Source organism: Meles meles, chromosome 6 (genome assembly GCF_922984935.1).
Source record: "Meles meles chromosome 6, mMelMel3.1 paternal haplotype, whole genome shotgun sequence".
Classification (NCBI taxonomy): domain Eukaryota; kingdom Metazoa; phylum Chordata; class Mammalia; order Carnivora; family Mustelidae; genus Meles; species Meles meles.
In genome coordinates, this window is record NC_060071.1 from 65,403,368 (window position 1) to 65,429,669 (window position 26,302).

The window sequence follows — 26,302 nt, forward strand, 5'->3', positions numbered from 1 at the left end:
ATGGAAATGCTAACGCCAAGGGGATGGTATTGGGAGGTGATTAGGCGATGAGAGGGGAGCCCTTACAGAAACCCCAGAGAACAACCTGGCCCCTTCCACCAAGTGAGACACAGCGAGAAGTCTCCCCTCACAACCTGGAAGACGGCTCTTACCAGACCCCAAATCTGGTGGCACCTTGATGGTGGACTTCCCAGTCTCTACAACTGTAAGAAATAAATGGTTCTGGTCTGTTACCTACCTACTCTGTGATTTTTTTTAAAAGCAGCTCAAATGGACTGAAGTGCCTGCTACAGGAGGCCAGGCACACGTCAAGCCTTGCCCATGTGGTGCCCCTCACGCTCTGCCTCCCAGAAGGCTAAATGCAGACGGGCTGAGAAAGGCTCAGTCTGGAGAAGACCCTGAAGACACTCAGGAGGCCTTTGGGTTGCTGGAAGGTCAGGCTCAGCTCCCATGGGACCAGAGACAGTGTGAGGAAGGGAGCCAGGACCCCGAGAGCCTGTTCCTGGGAGGAACAGCCCACCCGGGGCTCACAGCAGCCTGAGGATAGGACCTGAATACACAGTCTCTGGGTGGAGCCTGTCTGACCACAGTGACGGGAGACTTCTGGGGCAGGGGTGTGTTCCAGGCATCCCTCCTGCTGGAGCTGGGTTTGGCCACTGTCCACAGGACACCCCAAGGGCAGGGCCTTCAGAGCTTTTTGAGGACTAGAAGGTTAGAGAAGGTCTCAGGGTCACAGAACAAAGCCTAGGAGCATGCAGGGGAGTCCGAGAGTTTCCGAGGGGGGCAGGACAGGGCCAAGAGGCAGCCAGGGCGGCAAACTCGGCCTGCCCTCTCTGATCTTTGGCAAGTGGTTTACCCCTTCTGAGCCTTCAGTTCTCTGGGAAGATATGAAGTCCCACTTACCTCTCTGGGTAGAGACGTACTAGATGTGGCACTTCTGAGGATGCCTGAAACAGCAGCCGGGGGCCCAGGGACTCAGTACCCCAAGTCCCTCCCCAGGTTCCCCCAGTGCTTACCAGCTGTGCTGCTCAGGGCTCGAATCCTGCTCTCGGCCTGCCCTTCTGATGGCGCTGCCCAGGGCATCTCCACCCCACTGCTCAGCCTGCCACCCAGGGAGCCAAGGGTCAAAATTCTTGGCCTCCCATAAGGGGACCCCTGCCTCCAGCCCCTGGGTTGCTCTTCGGAGGCTGTGCCTGCTGGGTCACTATGGCCCTGGGCTGTTGTCTCCTTTTCTACATGACCCTCACCTTAAGGAGAAGGCGTGTTTCCTGCCATGCTGGTGCCCCGGCCTCTCGCACTGGGCTCCTCTGAGGTCAAGGGTGGCCATCGGGGCCATATTCTGAGAAGACATGAGAGGGGTCACTGCAGCCATGTCCGCTCTTTCCTGTGGGCCTGTCCTCTGTCTCCCATGTTTTCCACTGCCCAGTACCTCTGTTGTTGTCCTCTTGTCCCAGAAGAGGCTGAGGGGGCTGCCCCCTAGGGTCCCTTGGCAGCCATCCCAGGGGCTCAAGCAGGGCTGTGGAGAGAAGGTGGGGAGGCTATACCAGCTGGGCGTTGGGGGGCTGCTGGAGCCTGGCCTTGCAAAGACCTGTGTCGGACCAGAGGCTGCCAGGCCAAGTGCTGGACTGGCCCAAGGGAAACTGGGAATGAGATGCTGGGAAACCAGGAGGAGGGGGAGGAGGAGGAGGAGGGCCCCATCCTCCACACGGGTGGGGCAGCTCTGAGGTAGCTTAAGAAGGAAACTGTCCTGGGACACGGGGCTGGCTCAGTCAATAGTGTGTGTGACTCTTGCTCTCGGGGCTGGGTTGTGAATTTGAACCCCATGCTGGGTGTAGAGATTACTTAAAGAAAATGAAACTGTCTTAAGAACGGGGGCGGGGGATTATCCACCATGTCAAGACTCCAGGCCCTGGTGGCCCTTCTGAGCCCAAGCTGTTCTGTGGAAGAGAGCTGCCTGGAGAAGGAACCTTCTATACTTACCCGCCTCTCGGCAGACTGGAGCTGCTGCTGGAACTCCAAAAATCCCTCCATGGTGGGGGCACCCTTAGCATCCTGAAAGGGCAAGATGGGGCCCAGGAAACATCCGGGAACAGAGGAGAGGCCCCCTCTGAGAGGTGGGCTAGCAATCTTCCCCTCTCTGATCACTTCATTCCTGAGGACTCTCGGCTCCTAGGCCCAGTGCCCCCCACCCTGGGGCTCAGTGCTGGCTCCAGGGTCTGAGCCTTACCCCCATGGTCCCAGCCCCACTGGGCTCCTGCTGCCGGGCCACAGGTTCCAGGGAGACCGTGGTGGCGGAGGGTATGGGTGGCCTGACATGGACACCTGGCTGCAGGTCCCTTGTCTCCACCAGCTGTACTCCTGGCCACCAGCTTCCAAAGGGCCTCTGCTGGGGGGATGTGAGCCTGCGGCCAGCACTCCCAGGCTCCAGCCCTGTCACTTGCTGCAGCAGCTTCCAGTCCACCTTTGAGAGGGGAATGAGGTGAGCCAGGTCAGATCGCCTCTCTTTCCCAAATTCCTTCCCCTAGAGAGAACCCCTGTCTCATCATGGTTCCTTCATCTGTTCCTGCTTTAGTTGGCTTAAGACACTTCCCCGTCATCCTAGTCCACAGTGGGGCTCCAGCCTTTCCTGGATCGGAGGGTAACAGGGCCCTGTTACCCTGCAGCTGGCCTGGCAAAGAACAGGGTTTTTCCGAGGGGTCAGCTGTGGGCTCAGTGCATGGGGCATGGGGCAGCTCCATTTTCAGCTTGCTCCCGCCCCCCCCCCCCCCGCCCTCAGGCCCCTAGCTGCTGGTGGACCCTCGCCCAGCCTCCTCTCACCCCTGCCTTCCTCTGCAGCTGGGCAAACTTCTCTTCCTGGGCTGCCAGCAACTTCTCTAAGTCCTGGTGTCTGCAGAGTAGCCGCTGCACGTCGGACACAGTGTGCTGGGGAGAAGCCAGCCAGGGTGAGGCCCGCTCCAGGGGGGTGCTGAGAGCCTCCCCTAGGGGTCCGCAACCCGGTTTAGTGGGTAGGGAGCTGAGGAACAGCAGGACCTGCCCTTGGCCACAGCTGCCAGTCGGTGCAGCTGGCTAATGGGGTGGGGGGTGCTGGGCTCACCCCATAGTTGGGGTCCAGCAGTAGAACCTCCCGGGAGGCCAGCCAAGCCTCGGCCCGGTCCAGCTCCTGCCGTAGCTTCTGCAGGCCCCAGTTCTCCTCGCAGCGCTCCTGGCGCAGGGTGCAGGCCTCTGTGAGTGCCTGCAGCTGCCCTTCTAGCTCCCGCAGACAAGCTGTCACCTGGTGGGAAGGGATGCTCTGGGTCAGACACTCCAGCAGAAGCACTGAGGCAGGGGAGGCCTGGAGGGGCCAGCAGAGGGCTCCAGGGAAGGCCCAGACCCTCCCCTTCCCTTCTTGGCCTCTCTCTCCCTGCTCCTTGCCTGCCTTCTCCTGAGGGCTGAGATTTCTGCTAGGGGTTCCAAGGCCTTGGGTAGTTGGGCTCCATCCCTTTTGTGCTCCTACCTCCAGGGACATGAAGTGGCCACTGTCTATCAGCTGCCGCCCTTCCTGCTGTACATCGTGGGCACGGAGGCAACGCTCCTGGAGTTCGTGCCCCAGCTCCACCTGCTGCACCAGGAGCTGCTCAGCCCCCACCACGTCCCCGGCCATCTCCTCGGAAGAGACCAGAGCTTGCTTCTCCTGAGCCCATACTCTGGGGGGAAAGGAGACGAAGCTGCCGTCAGGCCTGGAGAGCAGCTTGCTTGAGGCTTGCAAGAGGCAGGGCTTGAGGTGTGCCTGGGGAAGGGGGGACCAGCTCCTCGAAGAGCTGGGGTGACCCCCACCCAGCAGGGCAGAGCTGGGCCAACACCAGGGCGGGATGTCACCTACAGCAGTTCCCGACAGCAGCTGAGGAAGGCATGGCCCTGGGCAGCCTGCTTCAGCTGCCCACCTCGCTCCCGGGCCTTCACGTCCAGGGTCGCCCAGGCTTCCTCCACCCTGGCCAGCTGCTTGCACAAGCCTTCCTGAGCCGCAGGGTAAAGCTGGCCCAGCCGACGGGCCTCCATCCGCACCCGGGCCACCTCCTTCTCCACAGCTGCCAGGTCCCGCTGCCACCAGAATACCTGATCAGGCCTCCCCACACACAACCTGACGCATGCCCCTCATTCTGGGAGCACCCCGGCCTCTCTGTGCAGCAGAGGTGGGGGGTCCTCTTTCCCAAGCCAGCTCCACTGTGTTCCGCACGCACCCCGGGGAAGCACTCCCGGACTAGGAAGGCCTTCCCTTCTCCCGCTGGGGGGCCTTCCCCCTCACCCGCAGGGAGACCTTGGGGCAGGTGCCCTCACCTCCAGGCCCCTGTGCTGTTGCTGCAAGGTCTGCACTGATGACGGGCTATAGTCACAGATGTCTCTCACCATCTGGGTGGCCTTCTCTTGCATCCATTCCTGGAGCTCAGCCGCTGCCTGCTCAAGGCCCCGGACCTCCCGGGCTATGGCTAGGCTCTGGGAGAGGGACGAGGGTCTGCTCTGGGTTGAGCTCATTCCTAGGGTCTTTCTCTCTAGAGATGTGGCCTTGTGGGCCGCCTCCCTTTAAATAACGAGGACCATGGGGCTCGGTGACTCATTTGTCACCACCAGGTACAGAGAACCTCCCAGATGTGGCAGGTGCTCAATGAGTGTGTGATGTTACAGATGAGACGATAGGGTCTCAGGGGGCACCGTGTGATGAGGGGATCTTTGGTGTACAAATCACGAGAAAGGCGGAGGCTCTGAAGCATGGGGGATGGGTCCCTAGGAAGGAGGGCTTTGGTTTCTGGGAGGACTGGCTAGGAGGGGAGGGTCCAGCTCAGGAGGCTGCCCGGGCTGTCAGGGACTTGGGGAGCAGCCTATGTTAAAGAAAACCAGCAGCTCCAGCTGAGAACACAGGTCAGGGAGCAACACGCAGCCCATCTACACAGGGCACGGCAGCTTGGAGAATGGGGGGTGCAGCAGAGGAAACCATTAAGTGCATGTGGGTGAGGACAGATCAATACTGTGGGTGGTTTCAAACCCCAGGCCTGTGTTTAGGGGAGGCTCCGAGGGGTTCGGAAGCTGGCCAGACCGGCTTTCTGTTTCTCCCTGGAGGAGTGAACTGTGCCAGCAAGACAGAAAATGGCTGGAGAGAGCTAGGGTGAGGGGAGGTGAAGGTGTAAGAATTTGGGAGTTCCCATCTGCCTAGTGCTGGGAATCAGAGGCAGCCCTGTCTCGCACGCATGCACGCACACACACACACACACACACATACACACTCATGCCCATACTCCCACGCTCCCATGCTTAGCCCCGGCTGGCCTACCAGGCAGAAGGCACCGATGCTCCTGCTCCTTGGCTGCCCCTGGCCTGGTCTGGGAAGCATTTACCTGGATGCGGGCTTTTATTGCCCTGTCCAGCCTCTCCCAAGCGGCCTCGATGCGACTCCTCTGTGCTTGAATCTGGGAAGTGCACCTGGGTGCCATCCGTTCTAGGGAGTCTGCCAGCTCCCTCAGGGCCTGCACCTTGGCTTGCGCCAGGCTCTGAGTTTCCTTTCTGAAAGCATCAAACTTCTCTTCCAACATCTGCGGGGATAGAGGGACAAGGAGGTGGCGTCCAGCAGCTCGCGAAGGGTTGGCAATGTCTGAAGTCATTCCCCTCCCACCCCCCGGCCCCACCTGAACTGGACGAGGCAGAAGCAGACGTCCCTCGACTCTGGCTCTGGCACCATGGGGATCCGCCCAGAGCCCCCCTTCTTCCCTTCGGCTCTCGCCCTCGCCTCCCTCTCGCCCAAACGCACACCTCCTTTGCCCTGGCTCGGCCTCCATCTACTTGGCCCCAGGCTCGCTCAGGAGAGACTCACCACGACAGCCTCCAGGTCCTGCCCGTGGTCCTGTGACTCAGCCGTGGCTGCCTTGCTGACCAGCCAGGCCTCGAGAAGCAGGGCCTCTCGTGCCAGCTGGTGGAGCTGTAGCTGTTCCCGCAAGACTTGCCGCCTGCCGTCCGCCCTCAGCAGCAGCCCTGAGTGGGCCTCCCTCACTGCCCGCATCTGGGCCAGTGCCCTGCCGCTGTGGCACAAAGGACAACCCTGCTGAAGCCTTTCCTCTCTAGGCCAGAACAGCCTCACGTGCCTGCCTCTGAAGGGAGAGCCCTCCCTGCGCCTCCCTACGTGGGCCGGGCTCCCCTGCACCTTTCCGGGTTCTGCCTGCTCTCCAGGAGGGCTGCCGTCTGCTGCAGGCTCTCAACGCGCAGGCCGAACGCCTCTAGGTCTCTCCGGGTGGCCTCCAGCCGCCGCAGAAAGGCACGCGTGGCCTCAGCACTCTGCCCAACATCCTTGAGGTCCAGGACACAGCCCCGTTCTTCCAGCCAGGCTTCTGCCTCCTGGAGCTGGGGGTGCAGGGAGAGCAGTCTTTCCTGGGTCATGGCCTCTGGGGCTCCCAGCTTGGGGCACGCACGGCCTTGAGGTCTCGAGCTGTGGTTTGCACCCTGGCTGTACGTGGGACTCCCCCAGAGCTTTCACGCTCCCTGTGCCTGGCCCTCGACCCCAAAGATTCTGATCTGATCTGGAATGGAACCTGAGTATCTGCATTTCGTAAAGCTTGCAGGTGGTTCTGATGGAAGGCAATGACTGAGAACCACCGGTTTGGAGGAGACAATAAAACAAAATCACACCCAACCAAGGGCTCTGGGCAACTTCAGAAGGACGAGCTCTGGGGGTGGGGGTGGGGTTGGGGCGCAGAAGAGCACTTAGCTGAGGGATGAGGGGACGCACAGAGAGCCCAGAATGCCGCCTACACTCTGGGTTTCCTCAGGCCCAGCCGCGCCGGCCTCAGCCCCTCACCTCCATCAGGAACTGCTGGGCCTCCTGAGCCTGCTGTAGCTGCAGCCGCCTCCGCGTGGCCTCTGCCCGCAGGCCGCCCACGGCGCTCTCCAGCTGCTGCACCCGGACGGCAGCCTCTGTGGCAAAGGGCCCGGCCTGTGCCAGCTGGTGTCCCTCAGCCACCACGGCCTGGGTCAGAGCCTCGTGGCTACTCATCTCATTCTCCAGGTTCTGGGGAGTGGGAGGAAGACCCTCCTCAGGGGACCCAGAGTCATGCTGGAAGCCTTATAAGATCCTGCGGATCTGCCCCCAAAGCCTTCCCTTTCCTGGCCCACAAAGAACCTGGGGTGTCCCCAAAGCCCCCCAGAGGTGGAGAGCTCCCAGCACCACTGGCTGGCTGGGACTGGTGCCCGATCTGAGGTTCAGGGTTAGCGGGCCCACACCTGGTGCTTCTCCTGCAGCTGTCGCACAGTGCTCAGGCTCTGTCCACAGTCCTGGGTGGTGGCCAGGGGCAGCTTCTCCCGCACCCACGCCATCTCGTCATCGGCATCCCTGAAGAACTGCAGGAGGCGGCTCTGGGTCTCCAGGGCAGTTCTATGCTCCTGCAGGGGTTCCCTCAGGCTCTCAAACCTGCAACGGTGGAGGGTGGGGACGGGGCAGTCAGGGGTGAGGGCTAGACGAGACGGTGACCCAGCGCTCACTCACTCAGTGCCCCTCATCGTGGGGGCAGGGGGTGGCCTGGAGGAGACAAGCTGGAGGGCAGGGAGGGAGGCGGGTAAGGAGGAGGCACATGGGTCGATCTACCTCCGAAGCAGCTGCAGGGCCTGGTCTTTCACATCTTGGGCCAGGCAGAGGCCTTCCCCTGCAAGGACCTGGGCCTGGCCCCACAGCCACTGTGCCTGCCTGGCCTGCCCGTCCATGGCGGCCTCCAGCTCTCCCTGTGCCCCCAGGAGCTTGTCTAGCCCAGGCTGGTCCTGGTCCTTGACAGGGGCTCTCAGCTCAACCTCCACAGGCTCCAGCCAGCTCTCTAGCTCCTCCACACTCCGCTGGAGATGCAGGGCCTAGGGCAGAATGTGAGGTGGGCACCAGGGGGACAGGCCTAGCAACCCCCCCACCCCCGCCTCTGGCCTGTTCCCTGGCACACAGAGCCTACCTCACAAACCTCCTGCAGCATGGCTGCCTTCCTCCGGCTGTTGGCCTGAAGCTCATCCCAAAGCTCCCCCAGCTCCCGCAGTTGCTCCCGGATGGTCTCTGAGGCTGGGTGGCCCTCCCGCAGCAGCCTCTGTCCCTCCTACAGCCACAAAGGGAACACCACTAGGACTTAGGATGGCTGGTGCCCGTGAACCTGCGCAGGCTCCACCCCTAGCCTGTGGGCTCGCTGTGTGATCTGGGCGAATTCTTGAACCTCTCTGAGCTCATTTTCCTTATCCATAGAATGGAGAGAACAACACTTATTTTGTTTAAACGAGATCAGACATCAAACCTTTTTAGCAGGACACATCATGCTAGAGGGAGCCAGCCTGGGGTCAGGTCCTGCCCTCTGTAGGTGGTAAATTTCAAAGAGGTAGAGGGTAAATTTCAAAGTTGCTACACTTTGGCTTCTTTACCCACAGGCCTGCTCACTGCGGCTTTTCTCTGTCCCCTCGTGTCCATCCAAGATGGCTTTAAAAACTATCCCTTCAATACGTGATTGAAAAGGCACTATTTTTGGAGAGGGTGCCCCAGAAAAGCTACTGTTTGTCTCTCCCCTTGGGTGCTGGGCATGGTGCCTGTGTACAGGAAGGACTAGATAAGTGTTGGTCATCTGTGACTCCGGATCAGAGTCCTTGCTAGGGCTCTGCTGGGTCTCCCCACACTCTCTGGTGTGCAGGACTGTCCCCTTACCATTTGCAGTCTTTGTCGGTGGTGGACACTTGCGTCTAGCTCAGCCTGGAGACTCCGTTGCTTCCACAGCTGGGCCTGCAGCAGAGCGGGGTCCCTCCAGCCCTCTTCCAGGGCCACGGAGTGCTTCTCCCTCAGCCACGTGGCCACCTGCACATATGCAGAGGAACAGGCCCAGCTGCCTCGGGCTCTCCCCCTTCCCCAGAACCTCTGGGCTGCCCCGAGGAAGGCTGGCCTCTCCTTCCCCACCACAACCACTACCACCCCCCAACCCAGGGGAACCTCGAAGGAATCCTGCAGGAAAGTCTGCAGCTGCTGGAGCTCCTCCAACTGGCGGCGACGGGTCCTGGCTCGCTCTACCAGTGCCTCTCTCCTGCCAGAAGGAGGGTCTCTTGGGCCCGCAGGTCCACTCCCCGGACCTGGAGCTGCTCCAGGGGCGTGCACCTGCCTCTCCCTGGCGACAGCCCTTCCTCTGGACCAGTATGCCCGAGCCTGGGGCTCCCTCTGAAAGGAGAGAACTTCTACTCCCCCTCTTCACTGGTGCCTCTCAGGGGCTGACTTGTGTCCCCCACATTTTTTTTTTAAGATTTTATTTATTTATTTGACATACAGAGATTTCAAGTAGGCAGAGAGGCAGGCAGAGAGAGAGAGAGAGGAGGAAGCAGGCTCCCTGCTGAGCAGAGAACCCAATGCGGGGCTCGATCCCAGGACCCTGAGATCATGACCTGAGCTGAAGACAGAGGCTTTAACCCACTGAGCCACCCAGGCGCCCCTGTCCCCCACATTTTTAAGTTGAAGTCCTCATTCCCAGTACCTCACAGTGGGACTGAATCGGAGAACAGGGTTTTAAAGAAGTTAAAATGAGCTGCTCAGAGTGCCCCCAACCCGCCACGTCAGGTGTCACACACATGCAGGGATGACCATGTGAGGAGAGGGGAGGACAGCAGTCTGTAAGCCGAGGAGAGGGGCCTCAGGACAAACCCACCCTGTCAGCGTCTGGATTGAGGGCTTCCGGCCTCCAGCACTGTGAGAAAACATGTTTCTGGCATTGAAGCCATCAGTCTGTGGGATTTTGTCATGGCCATGCTAGCCAACTAGTGCAGCGTCCAAACCACTAGTTTGGATCATGCACTACCCTTCGGAAGGACTCTGAGCGGATGCACCCAAATATATGTGTGTGTGTGTGGTGTGTGCGTACGCGCGTGCGCGGCGTGTGTGTGTCTGCTGACTTATATGTGTACCTCTCTGTACCGGTGTATCAAATACATTGCTGTACGCACAAAAAGAGAAATTAGACCCGTGATCTAAAAAGTAAATAGGAACAAAAGCCCAACACTGCCCACACCCCTGTCGTCTCCATGCCAGCGTTGAGTGGAAACTTCTCTCCCCCTGCTGGGGCTACCAAAGGGTATGGGGGTGGAGGTGCAGCGAGGCTTGGTGGAACGGGAACTGCCGCCTCCCCAGAGGATGCCAGAAGCCCAAAGGGGAGGGGTCACGGGGGCACTGTCCCAGGGGAAAGTCAGGCCACCAGAAGCCATTTAAGGTGATCAGGTGTCACGAGGGGAGGATGCTGACAGAGACCAGCAAACCAGCATTTGTCATCCGTCCATCAAAGGCCTCCTGGTAGCCAGGTGGGGGTCCCACGTGCAAGGAGCGAAGGGCCCAGCCCTCCCCCGTCAGAGGGCCTGCACGAGGGCTGACAAGCACTGTGGACCCTGGACCCCAGTGGGCTTTCTGGGAAAGGCAGAGACCCCTGCCAGTCTGAGAGCCAGCTTTTGGCCACATCCACCTGGCTCTAAAAGTCCGAGAAGCTGGATGACTTAGCTGAACTGGACGGGCTTTTAGGAGGAAAAAAAGGAAGAGCCTGGTGTCTTGTGAGCTGTGCTGGGTTCATCTAAATGGGCGTGAGAAATGTGCCGACCTGCCTGAGTGGCAAGCGCCGTGCTAAGACATCAAGGGTACCTTCTCCATCCTCCCAACTACCTGAAGAGGCAGGCGTTGTTACCCCATCCTCGTAGACCTGAGACTCTGTGAGGCAAGTGCCCCAAATCCCACCACAAGGGGGCAGCACAGGAACTCAGGACACTGGCTCATGGACACTTAACCCCGGGGCTCTGGCCCGGCCCTTCCATTAGGTCGCCCCTCCTTCAGTTTCCTGGGACACGTTTCTTGGTACAACTCCCTTTCACCTCCCCTGGGGGGCCACATGCTGGGCCGGCAGGGGTGCTTGGCATCGACCTCAGCCCCTGGAAAACGCTGGGGAGTTTGCTGCCCCCGCCCCCCACCCAGCCCAGAACCAGATGTACCTCAGGAGCATGGCCTGGCACCGACCCAGGGCACCCTGGGCCTCGGAGTACCCAGCCTGGTGCAGCCTGCGGGCCGCGGCCTCCAGCGCGCTCATCTTTTCAGCCTGAGCCTCCAGGCCCTGCTCCAGCACCTGGTGCTTCCTCAGGAGGGTCTCCGCAGAAGCCCAAGAGTCCTGGCAGGAGCAGGGAAGCCACTACCATCCATGGGGCTGGCCCTCCCGTCCCAAGCTCTCTGCCGGCCATGCCACCCACACTCACCCACATGATGAGCCCTCTGCCCAAACCCGTCCCTCTGAGGTCTCAGGGCCGAGTTTGGCTTTAGGACAATGATCCTTAGCCAGGGAAGGTACTGGGGATGGGGTCAGGGTCAGAATTTTCAGGGCACATGGAGCTTTTTCACCCAACAGGAACACCCCCTCCTCTGCACTCTGGTAAGACTGTGTCAGCACGGAGCCAGCTGGCCCCTGATTTTTCCGAGATCCCCCCTGAGTCAGGCTCACCGGCCACAGGGGTTGGGATGGTGGCTGGAAGAGCACACCTCGGGGGAGGGACATGAGGAGGGCAGAGGTGAGAAGTCGTGGGAAGGAGACAAGAACAGGTCAAAGGGCGCACGCTCACCCTCTCAGCCCCTGGGACATTCCCTGTGGGGCTGAGCCCCAGGTGCAGGAGAACCACAAACATGGAAGAGTGAAGGCTTCAGGGCTGCAGGTGGTAGAGAATGTGGAGCCCTCCCCCGCCCCCGGGGCCGGGGGAGCTCAGGCAGCACTGTCCTCTGCTTTGGTAAAACCTGGGTCGGCACCCACCCCGAGACCCTTGCTAGTGGGGCAGTCCTCCTGGCTGCAGAGCCAACTTTCCATCTGCTCCACAGAACTCAGAACCAGCTGTCAAGAAAGGAAAAGGCAAAAGGAAGTGAGCAGAGGGTCCCCTCGGTGCAGATGGAGTGAGCCTGTGGGTGACCTGAGGAGAAACCAGGGAGCAAGACCTTGGCTCGAAAGAACACGTGCACAGCCAGCAAGACTTGCTGCCGGCCACCTGGGCGCTGGGCACCAGGCAAGGCCTCGGAACAGTGGCCTCGGGGTTTGGCTTTGACCAGGGACGGTGGGGTTAAGGGAGGGCAGGATGGAGGCTGCCTACCTGAAGCTCCAAGGCCCACTGCAGCTGGAGCTGGTGGTCCTGCCAGGCCCCTTCCAGGCTGTTCAGCTCCTGGTCTAAGCCAGCCAGGGCCTGGCGGATGTCAGGGGGAGCTGGGTGCCCTGCTGCGAGCAGTCGCTGCCCGGTACTTCGGGCCAGGCTGATGCGGTTTGTCCGTGAGTTCAGCTCAGCCTGTCATAAGATGGGCCTCAGACCCCCGAGGCAGGGCTCCCTCCATGCAAGGGAGGAGGCGTGAGGCGGAACACAGCGGAGTGGGTAGGATGGAAGAGGACAGAGGCCGAGGCAGGTGAGGGAGGAAGGGCTCAGAGGAAGTTGGGACACGGCAGAGGCAAGATCAGGTCCCAGGGTCCGGCCCTCACCTTGAGCTCCTGGTGCTCCTCCAGCCTGCGCCGGGCCTCCGCAGGGCTGCTCGGGGTGCTTTGGGCCTCCATCTCCGCCCGCAGCCCCTGGGCCCAGGCCGACAGGTGCAGCAGCTCAGCCTGCAGACTCTGAGCTTCGTATAAGGCCTCCAGGGACTCCCTCCTGCCCGCAGGGTTCGTCAGCTAGCCCTGGGGCCTCCGAGCCCCTCCTTCCCTTGCACCCACACCAATGCTCTCCGAATCCCCTTGGCCAGACAAGGGCCCAGGGCTGGGGATTAATAGGGGGACAATACCAATGGTTATTCGAAGGGTGGAAAAATGTTCTCGGGGAGACCAGGGTTAAGGGGAAGGGGAGAGACAGAGAGGCTCCCAGGACTCAGTCTGTGAGGAAAGAGGTCCAGGAGTCCGTACCGCTTCTGGGCCCCCCTCCAGAGCTGCCACCAACTGTCCGTCACCTCCCGCTGCTTGCGGCTGAGGCTGTGGGCTGTCCCAGGGCTTCTCTGGCAGATGCGGCCCACTGCCCGCTCTAGGGACTGTGGGGAAAGCGGGGTTCAGGGGCTGGGGCAGGGAGGTAGGTGGTAGTCAGGGGAGTCCCTGCTGAGGGAGGCCCCTGGCCTCTGGGGGGCGTACTGCTCAATGGAGTCTGGAAGGCCTCTGCCCTCTGTAGCCTGCCCAGCATCCCACAGACGAGGCCACCTCCACACCCAGCTGTGTACCTCCACCTGGGCCTGGAGGAGGCCTAGTTCCCGCTCCAACTCCTTGTGTTTCCGGATCAGCCTCTGCAAGCTCTCTCCATCTTTCCCACAGTCCAGGGCTTGGACCAGGGCGGCCTGGGAAGGAATGCAGCCTTACTGGTTTTGCCTTTGCTGCGGCTCCCCACTCACTGCCGAGGGGTCACCAGCCATGGGGTTTCTGTGTGAGAACCAAGTACCCCACCTGATTCCCTTCCCCGTGCCCTCTGCTGACCAAGGCCCCTTCCTTCTGTGAAGAACAATTCCCAGGAGAGAGCAGGGGATGGCGTTTCTTCTGACCCAGCCCTCTCTGTGCTGCCTCCACATATCAGGTCTCAGCGGTCTCATTCCTTTGGGGGGGACTGAGCGTGGACAGCCAGGGAGCAGAGGAGTAAGAAGAGTGAGGCAAGAGCCCCTTCACGCCCAGAACAGGGCTCCATCTGTGTCGCATGGGACTTCTTGGGGGGTGGGGGGGCAGACAACTTCTTCACATGCCCCCCACCCCCCTTGCTAGCGTTTAGCCCATGTTTCTCAGTGGTTGCTGACATGCTCTGGGGAGAAGCTCCTGTGCGCTCTGGCCATGCTCAGGGACCAGAGACAGAAGAGTATGTGGGGAAGCTGTGTCTGGCCTCTTGACCCAGGTGGGCCAGCCTCCAAGCCTGTAATGGGGGCTTCTTGGGCTCAGAGTCAATAGTGAGAGAGCCCCTGGCAGACCCCTCTCCCTAGCCCTGAAGGACCCCTAGCAGCATCTATCTCCAGTACCCAAGCTGAGGAGAAGTGGGGGGCAAGACGCATGGGAAACTCTGGGTGAGCGCCTCGCCCCGCAGCTGCCACAGTCTTTTGCTACTTACCTTCTCCCCAATCTGCTCAGTGACGCCATCCAGCTCTCGGGACAATGTATGTATCTCCAGGGCCCCCTCAAGCTGCTGCTGGTACCAGAGTAGGTTGCCATGGAAACTCTTCCATCTGGGAAGGAAGGCATAAGGCTGAGTTGGAGATGGCCCTCCAGCCCCCTCCCCTAGACCCACGGCGTTCCCGTCGGGGACTGGCCTGCTGTTCAGCTGCTGTCGCCGGTTGTGGATGGTCTTGACTTGCTCAGGGTCCAGGTTCTCGAGCTTCAGGGACAAGTCACTGATGCTCCTGATGTGGATGTCGTCCACGGTGTCCTGCGGGGGTGAAGGGTGAGGGTACCCGGGCAGTCACAGCCCTTGGAGGGTCTGCCTCAGCCCAAGAGAGGGTGAGGAGCTGCGTGTTAAATTGCTCAGGAAAGCAAGTGATAAGAAAGCACAGATAAGAAAGCACAGATAAGAATTGAGAATAAGAATGGACAGGCAGAGCAAAGCAAGTGGTGAAATGAAGTGGCAAGCGGGGGTGGGGGGGTGGGGGGGTGTCTCCTGGTGCAGGAGTGTCTCCACCCCGATGTGTCCTGGGTGGGGGCTGTTAGTGAGAGGGGCTTATGGGTCCACTGGGTGGGGTCCCCAGCCTCGGGAGGGAGTGCAGGGATCCTGCCCCCAGTAACAACAGCTCATATTCAGAGAGCTGGTTAAAATTCCCCAAGTGCTTCCGAGGAAGGGTCTCCGCTGGCCGAGCTGGGCAGAGGAGCGGCTCCCTCTCCTTCTGCATACACCAGAGCAGAGCCAGAGGCTACCACGGCTGGTGTGTGGCAGGCCCGGGATCTGAGCCCCGCTCCTTGAGTCTCTCTGGTGCTCCCTCTACCACAGCGCCTGGCAGGGGGGCTGTAAATTCCACCAGCACCAAAGGGGAGCTCAGAGCGAGAACCTTGGCCTTCTAGAAATCCTACGTGCTGACACTGGATGGAGGAGGGGAACGTGTTTGGTCTCTAACACCTGACCATGACTACATTTGTCCCATTTCTTTCATCTAGAGCACAGGAGAGAGATTTTGGGGGTGCGTGTGGGGTTGTGGTGAGGAGAAGCCGAGAAGCTGAATGAAGGTTCTGGGCAGCTAGAATTTACGGTTGGATTGTCCACTCCATCCAGGCACATGTATCTTTTTTTTTTTTTTAAATTTTGAAATAATTACAGATGCACAGGAAACTGCGAAATTGCAACAACAACAATAACAATAAAAATAGTATAGAGAAGCTGCACAATCCCTTCCCCAGCTTCCCCTGAGGGTAAAACCTTATATGACTGGAGCACAGAATGGGCATGCTAACTGCGGACTCGACCACGGGTTTGATTCAGAGTATGTCAGTTTCTGCACATGTGCACCTGTGTGTGTGCGGTGCGAGGACAGTTCCCGGCAGTTTCAGCACACATACCGATTCGTACACCACCACTCGTCCTGGCTCTCTTACCTAGGAGGCCAGCGTTATCCCCATTTTAAAGATGGAGGAAGTATGGCTTGGCGCAATGAGGGGGCTGCCCAAGCACATGCAAGTAGTGAGCCTGGGGCAGTGGTTGGAGCCTTCCCCCAACCCATGATGTCTTACTATTCTGAGCATTTCTGTCCCCCAGGGGGACAGGTTGACTGCGTCTCCCCCGCAGGGCCCCATACCTGGGCCCAGACTCCTGGGAGCTCCCGGAGATGCTTGCGGAGCTGCAGACAGTGCTCAAGGTCCTGGCCCAGCTCACCCAGGTTCACCATCGCCTCCTGCAGAGGCCGAGGGGTGAGGGTCTGGGACGGCGCTCTGAGCCCCAGCACCAGGGCAGCCAGCTCCTGGAGCAGTGTTGGGACAACTTCCTGCTGGGGCTCCCGCCTGTCAGGGAGCTGGGGAGCAGCAGGCCTGTCCTTGTCCCCATCTCTTGGCCCCGCAGCCTGACCCCCAGCTCTGTCCCTGCCCGGCTGGGTCTCACCATCTCCTGGATCCAGGCATCTGTAAGGTCAGCTCTCCGCAGGAACTCCAGAAACTTCCACCTGTCCTCCAGGTCCTGGCCCCGGAGAGTCACTGCCTGCCTCAGCTTCCGCCAGTGTCCCTGCAGCTCCTGCAGCCTCTGGGAGACCTCTCCTGCCCGAGGGGGGCTCTGTGCCAGGAGAGCCTCGCCATCCTGGGAGACAGGACCCGGAGATCTTGCCTGCCTGTCATCCCTCCCCCCACCTGAAACCTTCCTCCTTGGCCTTCCAAGAGCCCACACTTTGGAGTAAGACTGGGGCCGAGGCCCTGTTACCTTGGTGACAGAGGTTATGACCTCCTCATGGGCCTGGATCTCAGCCTCAAAGGCCTGGTGCTTTCGCAGGAGCCTCAGTTTATCTTTCAGGTCCCCAGGAGGGATTGGCTCTCTCAGCTGCCGGACTCGCTCCTCGATCCATTCCTGGGCCTGGTGGGGGTTGGGGACATGAATCCCATTATGCCGGTGCTGCTTCTGTCCCCAGGGATGTCCCACGTACTCACTCTCAGCTGTGCCCAGGGAGTGGACTGCTGGCCCCCAGGGCTGGGTGAAGCCGAGCTGGATAGATGCCATCCAGTGCTTCTAGCCCAGGAGGACATGCTCCAGGCCTGGCCCTGCCCCCAGCCAGAGGGTAGGGCTGGGCAGGGCCTCTGGAGGGGAGGTTGGCCTGCTCCCAGGATACCTGGCTCCCTCCCTCTGCCTCCCTGGTTCTCTCTGACCTAACCCTCACAGGCTCAGGAGGCAGCAGGGTCTCTGTTCACAGTGTCTTTGAATCAAATGTCCTGGGTCCAGCAAGGCCCCTGGGAAACCCACTGAACCTTCCAGACTTCAGTGTCCTCATCACAGGGGTGTGGTGAGGCCTGAAGGAGCGTGGGAAGGTAAAGGTGATTGGTACCCTGTAAAATGTGGCCCAAGCAGAAGGCACGGGGTTGGGGGTGGCCCTCCGACCTGGGTCACAGCCCTGGTGAAGCCAGTCATCAGGAGACAGGTGTGCAAGGCTTGTCCTCGGCTCTCTGCCAGGTCCTTCACTTGAGCCCGATGCGCTAACACTGTGTGGAGCCGATCCTGCACGATGGGGCCCCCAAGTGTCTTTGCTTGCTCACAAAGGGCTGCCTCCTGGTGGGGGGAGGGTTGGGGTCACGGTCTTCTGTTCTCCCATGCTGGGAGGCTGGCCCACAGGAAAGCCCTTCCCTCAGCCCAGCATGGCCCTTCCTTCAGCTGGTTCTCCCAGCAAGCCAGAACCAAACCCACAGCTCCCCCATGACCATGTCATGTGGAGCCAAGTTGTTCTTGTGTCCCTGCAGTGTGGCCCTCCTCTTGAGCCATATACCCACTTCTGCTCAGTCAGCCCCCGCCAGGCACCCCTAGGCCCACAGGCTGTCCCTGTACCCTGATATTACCTGTGGGTGCACACCAAGCACTCCATGTCCCCCATTCAGAACTCTCCAAAGTTCCCAGACTCCGCCCTCTTCCCTCCCCTATCCCCCAATTTCTGACCATGCCCAGTTCTCTCTGAGCCTCTTACCTTCTCATCTTGGGCAGTCAGAACATTCTGGAAAGTCCTGTGTTTGCGGATCAACTGCTCTACCTCTTCCACTGAGCTCCCCAGTGCACCGGTTTTCAGGGAGATCTGGATCAGCCCATGGAGAAGTCAAATAGGCCATCAGGGACTGTCCAGAAACAGCTGGGTCCCCCAACCCCCATTTGCAGCCATGTGCACTAAGGCTGTGCCCAGTCTTTGGGCCTCCCATCAAGGAAAAAAGCTGAGTCCCAGGAGGCAAGGAAGCAAGTAGGGGGTAGAGGAGAAAGGGAGAAGGGGGCGAATGGGGACGTGTGTGGTGGGGCAGGGGGAGGACCTGCCTCCTGGACCGTGAGGATCTGGTCCAGCTGACCACACTTTCTGAGGAAGAGCTGCTCCCGCTGCATGGCCTGCAGCTTCTCTTCCTTCTGCTCCCAGGCCTGGAACACCTGCTCCCGTTCATCCTGCAGGGCTCGCAGCCCTTCCTGGACCTGGGGACAGACACATGGGGAGCCCACACTGGGGAGAGCCGCCTGGATAAGCTGGCAGCCGATCTTGAGGGAAGCCCCTGACGAGAGGCCAGCGTGGTACGGCGGGGCAGGGTGTGAGGTGATGGGGCTCAGACGAGGTCAGGGCAGGTGGGGGGGCACCAGAGAAACGGGCCCACCTCCTTGATGGGTGTCCCTACTACAGCCAGAAGCGCCTGCTGGCCCAGCTGCGAGGCCCTCTGGTGCAGCTCCTCCCGGGCCTCCAGCTCTGCCCGGAGCTGCCGGTGGCTGCTGAGTAGCGTGGGAAGGCCACGGCCGGGCTCCTGGGAGCCCTCTTGTCCTTGCAGCTCCCACCACACAGCGGCTGCCCAGGAGGTGTAGTCCTGCACCTGCACTGAGGGAGAGAGCTGGGTGAGGGCTGGGCTGGGCTGGGCTGGGCGGCAGAGAGCCGGGCTCTGAGGCCCAACTCCACCCGCCCGTGTCCACTCGCACAGCAGAGTAACCGTTCCAGGACAGAGCCTCCGCTGAGGCTCAGGGGCATTTGGTCACCAGGTTCCTCTGCTGTCATCCAACCTAATCTTTCCAGGTTCATGAAGTGTGCCCGTTTGCCAGCCTCCTTATCCCTTTCACTGAGCCTCCTCACCCTTTGCTTCTTTCCCGCTTAGAAGCTCCTTCTCCTCCCCCTTCCGTCTCTCTCCAGCTCACCCGCTCTTCAGGGTCCAGGGCCTCGTTTGCATCACGAAGGCTTCCCTGACACCGTGACACCTCGCTGCTCACCTTGCCCTCGGGAGATTTCTGCTTTAACACTTGCACACCGTCTTCAGGTCGGTGTACACAGCATGAGAGCTGAAGGGGCCTTGGATCCTTGTCCAAACACCTCATTGCCGAGGTGAAGAACGGTCAATGGCACAGTGTGTATGAGGGAGGACTCACAGACAGCCTTGCTCAAGCTCACGCTGCTGGAAAGTAGCAGAGGCAGATCCCCAGATCAAGCCTTTTTGTAGGGTCAGAATTTGGGCCCCCTGGTTTTACCAGGCACTGAATCTGGGGACTTCCGAGACAGTCTGTGGCCAGGGCCCCCTGTCCCAAACTGACTTCTGGAGTATGAGGCTTGTCCCCTTATCTAGAGGGGCTCCCTGAGGACAACCAAGTCCATCTTACCTAGTTTCTTCATCACCCTTCCCTCTCCATCCTTGGACCCTGGTAGACGGTGAGACACAGATGTTCAACAGATGCTAGCTTATCCCGAGGTCACTGTCTAGAACATGTGACTCTCCAGTTATGGGCTGCTTTTCCTCCCCAGGCCCGGCTGGGACCCCTGTCTCCTGACTGCTCTGTTACTCACCTGGGCTGGTGTTGACTCAAACCTAAGGAGTCCCTGCTGTGTCCCACGCACTCAGTGCCCTGACAGACGGACCTGTGACAGACCTCTGGACATACCTGTGTTCCTCTAACTCGTGTCCACACTGGGTTTCCCTCCAGAGCTGGAGGGCCTCAATAGCACACGCACGTGCATGACAACACACACGCACATACACGCACGCACGTACACGCATGCAGCCCAAGAGGACAGAGCCCTCACCGCTCTGTGGAAACGGGCCAGGAGGCATGCCCGCTCCAGCCGCGTCCTGCGCTGCTCCACGTGTAGCTTCAAGGCTTCCCAGGCCTGCCCCAGAGTCTCCTGCCTCTGCCGCACGGCCTGGGCCTGGGGCCCCGGCCCCAGCTTCTGAACTGCACTTGCAGCCTCTAGCAGTTCCTGCAGCTGGGGGCAGGGAGAGGAGATGGGGGGAAGGGTCACGTCCTCCTGGAGGCTGAAGGGCCTGCCCATCCCACAGAACCCTCCTCCAGCCAGGCCCTGCCACCGAGTAGGCCCAGTGGGAGGCCCTGGGAGAGCACGGGAAACCCAGAGGAAGAGATGGACAGGCTCAAGGGGGCCTGTGGAGGCACGGCGGGGGGAAAAGGGGGAAGGAGGTGGCCAGACTGGCTCACCTGCTGCCCAGCGCCCCTGAGCTCATGCTCCAGCTCCTCGTGTCTCCTCAGCTGAACCTCCAGTCCACTCAGGTCTGGGGCCACCTCACTGGGGAGGCTTGTGGCTTTCTCCTGAGGAGAGGGGATGGCCAAGGCTGTCAGGAATAGAGGGGTGGGACACCGAGCCAGGCCTGTGTCCCCTTCTAGAAAGAATCCTCTTCCTCCCCTTGGGCTCGTACCTGGACCTGCATGAGGGCTTCCAACAGATCTCTGTGTACTCTGAGGGTGACCTCGGCATCTTGCAGCTGGTGGCCTCGGGCCTGGGTCAACGCCCACAGCTCCGACCAGGCAGCCCTGCCCCCAGGTGTGTGGAAGACAAACAGGATGTCAGCCATTCGTCCAGCATCTCATTCCACACTTGGCTAGTCCTGTCAGCCCTTGTCCTTTCCAGGCTGCATCCAGGACGGGCCCAGAGCTCCCCTTTGGAACCCCCTTTCGTGCTTCAGGGCCTGCCTGGAGCCTTTCCAGCTTTACCACGAATTCAGTCCTTCACGGCTGTCATGCTCAGCCCTTGATTTCTAAGCTTTGTGCTCCTTCCCTCTTGTGTATTCCAGTCGCAAATGTCAATCAGCTTATAAACATTCAAGGGCAGAAGCTGCAACTTCTCTCCATTCCTCAGTGTGCTCAGCCAACTCTCACTGAGCTTCTAAGGCTTCCACCAGGCCAGGCTCCATGCCAGGGGTCACGGACAAGTCAGGCCTGGCCTCAGAGCCCGCAGGCCAGCCAGGTGGCAGCTAGGCCATCTTTGCACAGCTCCTTCCCCAAGTCCTGGGAGCCAGGGGTTTGGAAAGTGTCCCTGGGGGTCGGGGCAGGCGTCCCTGACCTGCACACCCAGGCTTGCCTCCCTTTACAGTCTGCGGTCACCAGGAGCTGGCTCAGCCTCCCTGGGGCCAGTGCCCTCTCCAGAATCCTTGCAGGCAGACAGAGCCAGTGTGGCCCTCAGAGCGGCCTGCCCTCTCTGAACACCCCAGGAGCTGCCTGCACAGCTCACTCCCCCAAGCCAGCACCCCCGGCCTAGCCCACTGGGCACTCACTGCAGGTGCTGCTGCGTCTGCCAGGCATCAGGGGCGGCCCTGTGCCCAAGCTCCTGCAGGCTCTCTGCCAGCTGCCGGCAGGCCGCCACCTGCCGGGCACCCAGCTCCACTCGCCGCTGAAACCTTGTGAACTCAGTGCAGAGGTGCTGAGGACAAGAGGGCAGTGGGTGACAGAGTGACCCCCCAGGAAGGCAGCAAGCAGCCTGGGAAGCTGGGGCCTCCTGATTGGGCAATGAGGACTGGGACAGCCCCCGTGCCTACACCTCCTCAGAAGGCCTGTCCTCAGCCAGCGCTCATGACTCCCACGGCCCCCTCCTCCACAGCCCTTTGTGCCGGCCCACTGCCCCCAGCCTTCTCCCTGAGGGTGTCCTCCTAGCCCTTTCTGCTCACCAGGATGTGCTCATGGTCTTCTCCGAGGCTCTCCCCCAGCCCAGCCGCCTGCTTCTGGCTAGCCAGCCAGGTCCGCAGCTCCTCAGCCTCCCCCATGAACTCATGCAGCTTCAGAGTCCCCTCCAGCTCTCGGCCCCTGTGGGGACAGCCCACGGTTCCCACAGGTTGGCTGCCCACTCCCCTGGGGGGAACCCGAAGGAGCTTATTTGTGGTCTCTGTGCAAGCCTGTGGCCCTGGATTCAGGGAGAAGTAAAGCCAAGGAGGGCAGTGCAGGGCAGTGGGCTCATATGCAGGGAAGCAACGGGAGCTGGGAACTGGGAAGTGGGAGCCGGGAGCTGGGGGCTGAGCTCTTGCCCAGTGGGCCTTGCTGTGGACTTGACAGAAGGAGGGGAGTAACCCCCAGCAAGGGCTCCTCTGACACATCTCTATGGGCCGGGGGCCTGGGTTTCCTTCCAACTCAGGGTCACGGCATGGGAATGGTCAACCGTGGCTAGGCCCCGCCAGACCCAGAGCGGGCACAGCGCCCCTTACCGTGTGGCTGCCCGTTCCTGCAGTGCCCGCAGCTGCTCCCAGAGCCTCTCCCGTACCACACGCAACTGCTCAGGGGCCCCGGGGCCAGCGAGGATTTGCGCCCTCTGGTCAAGCTTCTCCATGGAGCTCCAGCAGAGGGCCAGTTCCTGCTGCAGGGCCTGCCCGCACACACAGACCCAGGCCCGGCGCAGACTGGATGGCTCCTTCACCCACACACGCATCTTCCCCACCCTTCCCTTCAGCCACTGATCCTCAGACTCCTCCGCCTGTCCATCTACACACCCACTGATCTACCTGTCCATTCATCCCCACCCCATCCGCCCAATATCCACCCACCCACCCAAGGCTTGTGGAGTTCTTAGTGTGTCCTCAGAGGACTTACTATTTAGTAAGAGAGGTTAGGTGCTGGGTAACTGGGGTCAGGGAAGGGAGGGTGCAGGAGACACTGCACTAGACCCCAACAATACGGAAGACAGCGATGGCCAGGGTTAAGTGAGCTGCCCAGGATGTCTGGGACACCGAAGCCCTACAAGGGCACGGCCCCAGGCACGCCCCGCACGAATGGCTGAGTACTCCATCCCAGGACGTGGAAACACCGACCATGAGGGCTATACGGAAACCCATGTCCAGACAAGAGGACGCGTACTGCCAGCTGGAACCAGGGCTGCTGTGGGGTCCAGGGCTCTGAGGTCCTGAGAATATGAGCCCAGGAGGAGGGTGCGCTGGGCCTCCCTCCCTTTAACCATGGCGGAGGAATGCTTGCCAGGGGAGGTAGGTTTCAAGAGGGCATTTGGTTAACTCAAAGGGTGACATTCAAAGTGTGGGAGGAAAAATCCTGAGGAAGACATGGGGAGAAGGTGCTGGGGCAAGAGAGGAAGAAGGCAGAGAAATCCCAAGGCCACAGGGGTGTCAATGGGTCAGGAGACTAAAGAAGGGGGCAGAGTTCTTCAAAGGGCTGTCTCTGAAGGAGGGGAGCCCTGGGGATGGGCTGGCAGGAAAGGAGTTGGCTGTGTCTTCAGGAAGAAACAGCAGGGCTCTGTGCCCCTGGGAAGGAGAATGTGCCCTCGGCGAGCATGATAGACCTCTCCTCGTGGCTCATCGTCTCCCCAGGGCAGGCTGTGTGCAGGCTGCCCCGGACATGGTACCTGGTTCTTCTTGATGAGCCTGGAGGTGGCTGCTTCGTCTCCACCACAGTCCTCACTGCTCACCAGCAGCTGCTTTTCCTTCACCCAGTCCTCCAGCTCCGATGCAGCCAGAAAACACTGCCAGGAATGAGGCCACTTCACCCTGATGATGTCAGCTGGGACCCTCCACTGACCCTCGGGGACATTGCACTAGGCTTTCCAGCAGCCTGTGCAGAGAGAATTCTGTGCCTGTTGGGGACTTGCCAGCTTCTGGGCTGGGGTTCTGTCAACTGACCTGCCCCCTCTGAGAGGCCTGGCTCCTGCAGACCTCCCTCATGGAGTGACCCCGGGGGCTCTCCATGTCCCACCTGTTGGAGAGCCACAGCCTGCTGCAGGCACTGGGCCTGCGCCTCCCACATCCGCTCCAGCTCGGCCCAGCGGCCCTCCAGCTTCTGGCACTGCTCCAGGATGCGTGGGGCTTCGGGGTGCCCTGAGGCCGCGAGGCTCTGTCCAGAACCCAGCACGTGCTGTACCTGTCCCTGGTGGGTTCTCATCTCCGCCCTGAGTTCCTGCCACAGAACGGGATGGGGACTGCTGCCTCTGGGCTTCCCTTAGGCACGGGGCGCCTGCAACAGAGCCCTGCATGCGGCTCCAGACCCCACTGGGGCAGGGAATAACGGGGGGCAGAGACTTGGGAATAGGGACACCCTGTTAGTGACAGAAGGCTTCTAAGTTCTCAGAGTGGGAGGTCAGGGATCCTGGGAGGAACAGGGGGCGGCTACCTCATGCTTGTGGCAAAGGCTCTGGGCACTGTTCAAGCACTGGGCGGAGCCGACTCTGGCCATGTGCTCAGCCACCCAAGTGAGCTCCAGGTTGCTCAGTTGATAGAACTCATGCAGCCCCACTGAGGCCTGCAGCTGTAGGCGCCGGGCAGCCAGAGGTCCCTGCAGAGACTTGAACCTGGGTGAAGGCAGAAGAGATGGTAGACAGTGGGAACAGTTGGGGGGGGGGGTGCTCAGGGCTTCCCACAGTCCAGCGAGGGACCCATGAGGAACGAAGCAGAGGATAGGGGAGAGCCTCATCGGATGACAGTGAGGCAGCTGGAAAGGGCCCAGGGCCAAACACTTCACCCAGATAAGCTGCTTGACTTCAGATTGTGGGGTACTGAGGATGCCTAGAATTGGGGTATCTGGCCTTCCTATCCCGGGAATGACCCTCCTCATAAGGGAAGGAGACTTGGACAAGTAGTCATGTAGATGCCACTGCTGGCCTCACTGGGTAAACTGTGCTCTGGTTCACAGGGCGGGAGGGGTAGCACAGAGTGGGATGAAGATGGAACAAGCAGGTGGGTACCTCTGTAGGTACTTCTGGGTCTCCTCCATAATGCTCTGGGAAGTGAGCCCCTGGTGGGCCTGGGAGACGAGGGCAGCCATCTTGCTGGCCAGTGCCTGGCTCTCGCTTTCCAGCTGGCCGTGCCGTTTCTGTAACTCCCGGCTCGAACCCAGGTCCTGCCCTGTTTCTGTGCTTTGCAGGCTCCTCTCCAGCTGCTTCATCTTCTCCTTGGCATCCTGGGGAGAGTGCAGGGTCCTGCATCAGGCTCTGTAGCATTGGCTTGCAAGTTCTTGGACTCCGAGACCATACTGCTTGCCGCTTACCAGATTCGCCGAGGACCTACTTGGGACCACTGAGTCTCACCCTCCACCTCCCACCCGCCCCGCGCCCCAGAGCCTCATGAACACTCCTGTTCCCTCATGCTTCTTCCTCCACAGGTATCCCCGCTGTGCCGATTACACCCTGGGCACACAGGAGACAATTCTGAACTGTAAGAGCCAGGCCCCACTTGCCATCAACCAGAGGTCTCTCAAGACGGCAGGACTCCCCAGGGCCCCTCCAGAGTTAGCAGAATACCCCAGACTCCTCCCTGCCCCTGCCTGTCCTGCCTGTTGCCCTCCCTCAGCCTGGCCCAGCAGAGCCTCAGTCTCCCTCCTGTGCCCTGGCCCTCTCTTCGGCAGACCTGCAGCAGCCCCAGAAGCTGTCTAGTCTGCTGGAGCCGGTTCCCCTGCCTGGCCAGCTTGTTCTTCAACTCCTCCCACTTGCTACTCAGGCTCTGGAGGCTGGCCTGCACAGCTTCCCCGGCACAGTGCCCGTCGCTCAGCAGCCGTCTCCCCGCCTGGAGTAGACACAAAGATGGAGGGAATTGTGTCGAGTTGCTTTACCACAAGGGGCCACAGCAGGGGGGACCCAGAGGGCAGAGGTGGGGGGAGGGGCTAGTCTGCTCCAGGTTGCGTTCTCCAGGCTGCAAGGGCTCAAGCATTTCCTCTAGCCCCCAATCTGTAGGCAGCGGTGGGCGGGCTCTGGGCTGATGCCCCCCGCCCCCCCCCACCAGGTGAGCAGGGTGAGCCTGCAGCAGACTTTGTTCAGGTGGAAGTGGCAGGTGCTGGAGCTGCCCTGAGAGCTGAGGGTGGGGTGGGGATGGTGGGAAGACATGAAGGGAACGTTCTAGGCTGGTTTGGGCACCAAGACAGAAGGGTATCCAGCAGAGTGGAGGAGGAATCTGGGGGATCCTAATTCCGAGGTGACTTAGAACGAGTCTTCCTTTGGTGAGTTTGTTCCATGAAAACAGGCCATCCAGCTGGGCAGGGGATTTGAAGAGGCATGAGCCCCGCACCCTCTGTCTAGCACCCCCACCTGCTGCAGGCCCTCCACGTGCCCAGAGGAGGCCAGCAGCTCACGCTTGGCGGCTTCATGCCTCGCGGCTTGCTTCAGGATGTCGCTGGGCTCTCGGGAAGGCTCCGCCGCTGCCCTCAGCCCCTTCTCCTCTATCCACAGCACCAGCCCTGCCACATCCTGCTGCCATTCCTGCCCAAGAACCAGGAGAAAATGGGTCTCATGAGCCAGGGGGAAGGGCTGATGCATGGACCTCTAGAGAGAGGGGTCTCACGGACCCCCTGGGAAAGAGCAAGACACAGTGTGCAGGGTGGGGCCTGGGGTACCGCTCACAAGTGGGGACAGGGAAGCTGAGATGGGGAGGGAAATGTTCCCCTCACAGCAGGAGGAGGTCCAGGGAGGGACAGCCTGGGCCCCCCCATGGCATCCTGTGCCCAGAAAACA

At 60.7% G+C, this 26,302-nt stretch overlaps 1 protein-coding gene across 1 annotated transcript in view; it reads right to left on the reverse strand.

Moving 5' to 3' along the window:
• Nucleotides 1–2: 2 nt before the first annotated feature.
• The window catches only part of SPTBN5 (spectrin beta, non-erythrocytic 5), a 45,452-nt gene continuing 19,152 nt past the window's right edge, over nucleotides 3–26,302 (reverse strand). The window contains exons 21-67 of the mRNA XM_046007853.1: nucleotides 25,880–26,050; nucleotides 25,206–25,361; nucleotides 24,545–24,759; nucleotides 23,974–24,151; nucleotides 23,560–23,760; nucleotides 23,213–23,329; nucleotides 22,068–22,225; nucleotides 21,537–21,672; nucleotides 21,147–21,292; nucleotides 20,292–20,406; nucleotides 20,074–20,184; nucleotides 19,667–19,846; nucleotides 18,264–18,473; nucleotides 17,938–18,087; nucleotides 17,603–17,707; nucleotides 17,026–17,193; nucleotides 16,357–16,506; nucleotides 16,045–16,236; nucleotides 15,746–15,841; nucleotides 14,276–14,391; nucleotides 14,077–14,191; nucleotides 13,211–13,324; nucleotides 12,906–13,027; nucleotides 12,495–12,657; nucleotides 12,118–12,306; nucleotides 11,787–11,864; nucleotides 10,984–11,156; nucleotides 8,960–9,050; nucleotides 8,681–8,827; nucleotides 7,950–8,087; nucleotides 7,601–7,857; nucleotides 7,240–7,426; nucleotides 6,818–7,027; nucleotides 6,167–6,363; nucleotides 5,840–6,044; nucleotides 5,367–5,561; nucleotides 4,315–4,470; nucleotides 3,860–4,077; nucleotides 3,494–3,683; nucleotides 3,095–3,271; nucleotides 2,818–2,922; nucleotides 2,321–2,461; nucleotides 1,981–2,052; nucleotides 1,430–1,516; nucleotides 1,248–1,339; nucleotides 1,017–1,102; nucleotides 3–203 (exon numbers count right to left, since the gene is read on the reverse strand). Of these exons, the coding sequence (XP_045863809.1) occupies nucleotides 10–203; nucleotides 1,017–1,102; nucleotides 1,248–1,339; nucleotides 1,430–1,516; nucleotides 1,981–2,052; nucleotides 2,321–2,461; nucleotides 2,818–2,922; nucleotides 3,095–3,271; nucleotides 3,494–3,683; nucleotides 3,860–4,077; nucleotides 4,315–4,470; nucleotides 5,367–5,561; nucleotides 5,840–6,044; nucleotides 6,167–6,363; nucleotides 6,818–7,027; nucleotides 7,240–7,426; nucleotides 7,601–7,857; nucleotides 7,950–8,087; nucleotides 8,681–8,827; nucleotides 8,960–9,050; nucleotides 10,984–11,156; nucleotides 11,787–11,864; nucleotides 12,118–12,306; nucleotides 12,495–12,657; nucleotides 12,906–13,027; nucleotides 13,211–13,324; nucleotides 14,077–14,191; nucleotides 14,276–14,391; nucleotides 15,746–15,841; nucleotides 16,045–16,236; nucleotides 16,357–16,506; nucleotides 17,026–17,193; nucleotides 17,603–17,707; nucleotides 17,938–18,087; nucleotides 18,264–18,473; nucleotides 19,667–19,846; nucleotides 20,074–20,184; nucleotides 20,292–20,406; nucleotides 21,147–21,292; nucleotides 21,537–21,672; nucleotides 22,068–22,225; nucleotides 23,213–23,329; nucleotides 23,560–23,760; nucleotides 23,974–24,151; nucleotides 24,545–24,759; nucleotides 25,206–25,361; nucleotides 25,880–26,050 (7,170 nt within the window). The 3' untranslated portion in view covers nucleotides 3–9. The remainder of the gene's footprint in view (nucleotides 204–1,016; nucleotides 1,103–1,247; nucleotides 1,340–1,429; nucleotides 1,517–1,980; nucleotides 2,053–2,320; nucleotides 2,462–2,817; nucleotides 2,923–3,094; nucleotides 3,272–3,493; nucleotides 3,684–3,859; nucleotides 4,078–4,314; nucleotides 4,471–5,366; nucleotides 5,562–5,839; nucleotides 6,045–6,166; nucleotides 6,364–6,817; nucleotides 7,028–7,239; nucleotides 7,427–7,600; nucleotides 7,858–7,949; nucleotides 8,088–8,680; nucleotides 8,828–8,959; nucleotides 9,051–10,983; nucleotides 11,157–11,786; nucleotides 11,865–12,117; nucleotides 12,307–12,494; nucleotides 12,658–12,905; nucleotides 13,028–13,210; nucleotides 13,325–14,076; nucleotides 14,192–14,275; nucleotides 14,392–15,745; nucleotides 15,842–16,044; nucleotides 16,237–16,356; nucleotides 16,507–17,025; nucleotides 17,194–17,602; nucleotides 17,708–17,937; nucleotides 18,088–18,263; nucleotides 18,474–19,666; nucleotides 19,847–20,073; nucleotides 20,185–20,291; nucleotides 20,407–21,146; nucleotides 21,293–21,536; nucleotides 21,673–22,067; nucleotides 22,226–23,212; nucleotides 23,330–23,559; nucleotides 23,761–23,973; nucleotides 24,152–24,544; nucleotides 24,760–25,205; nucleotides 25,362–25,879; nucleotides 26,051–26,302) is intronic.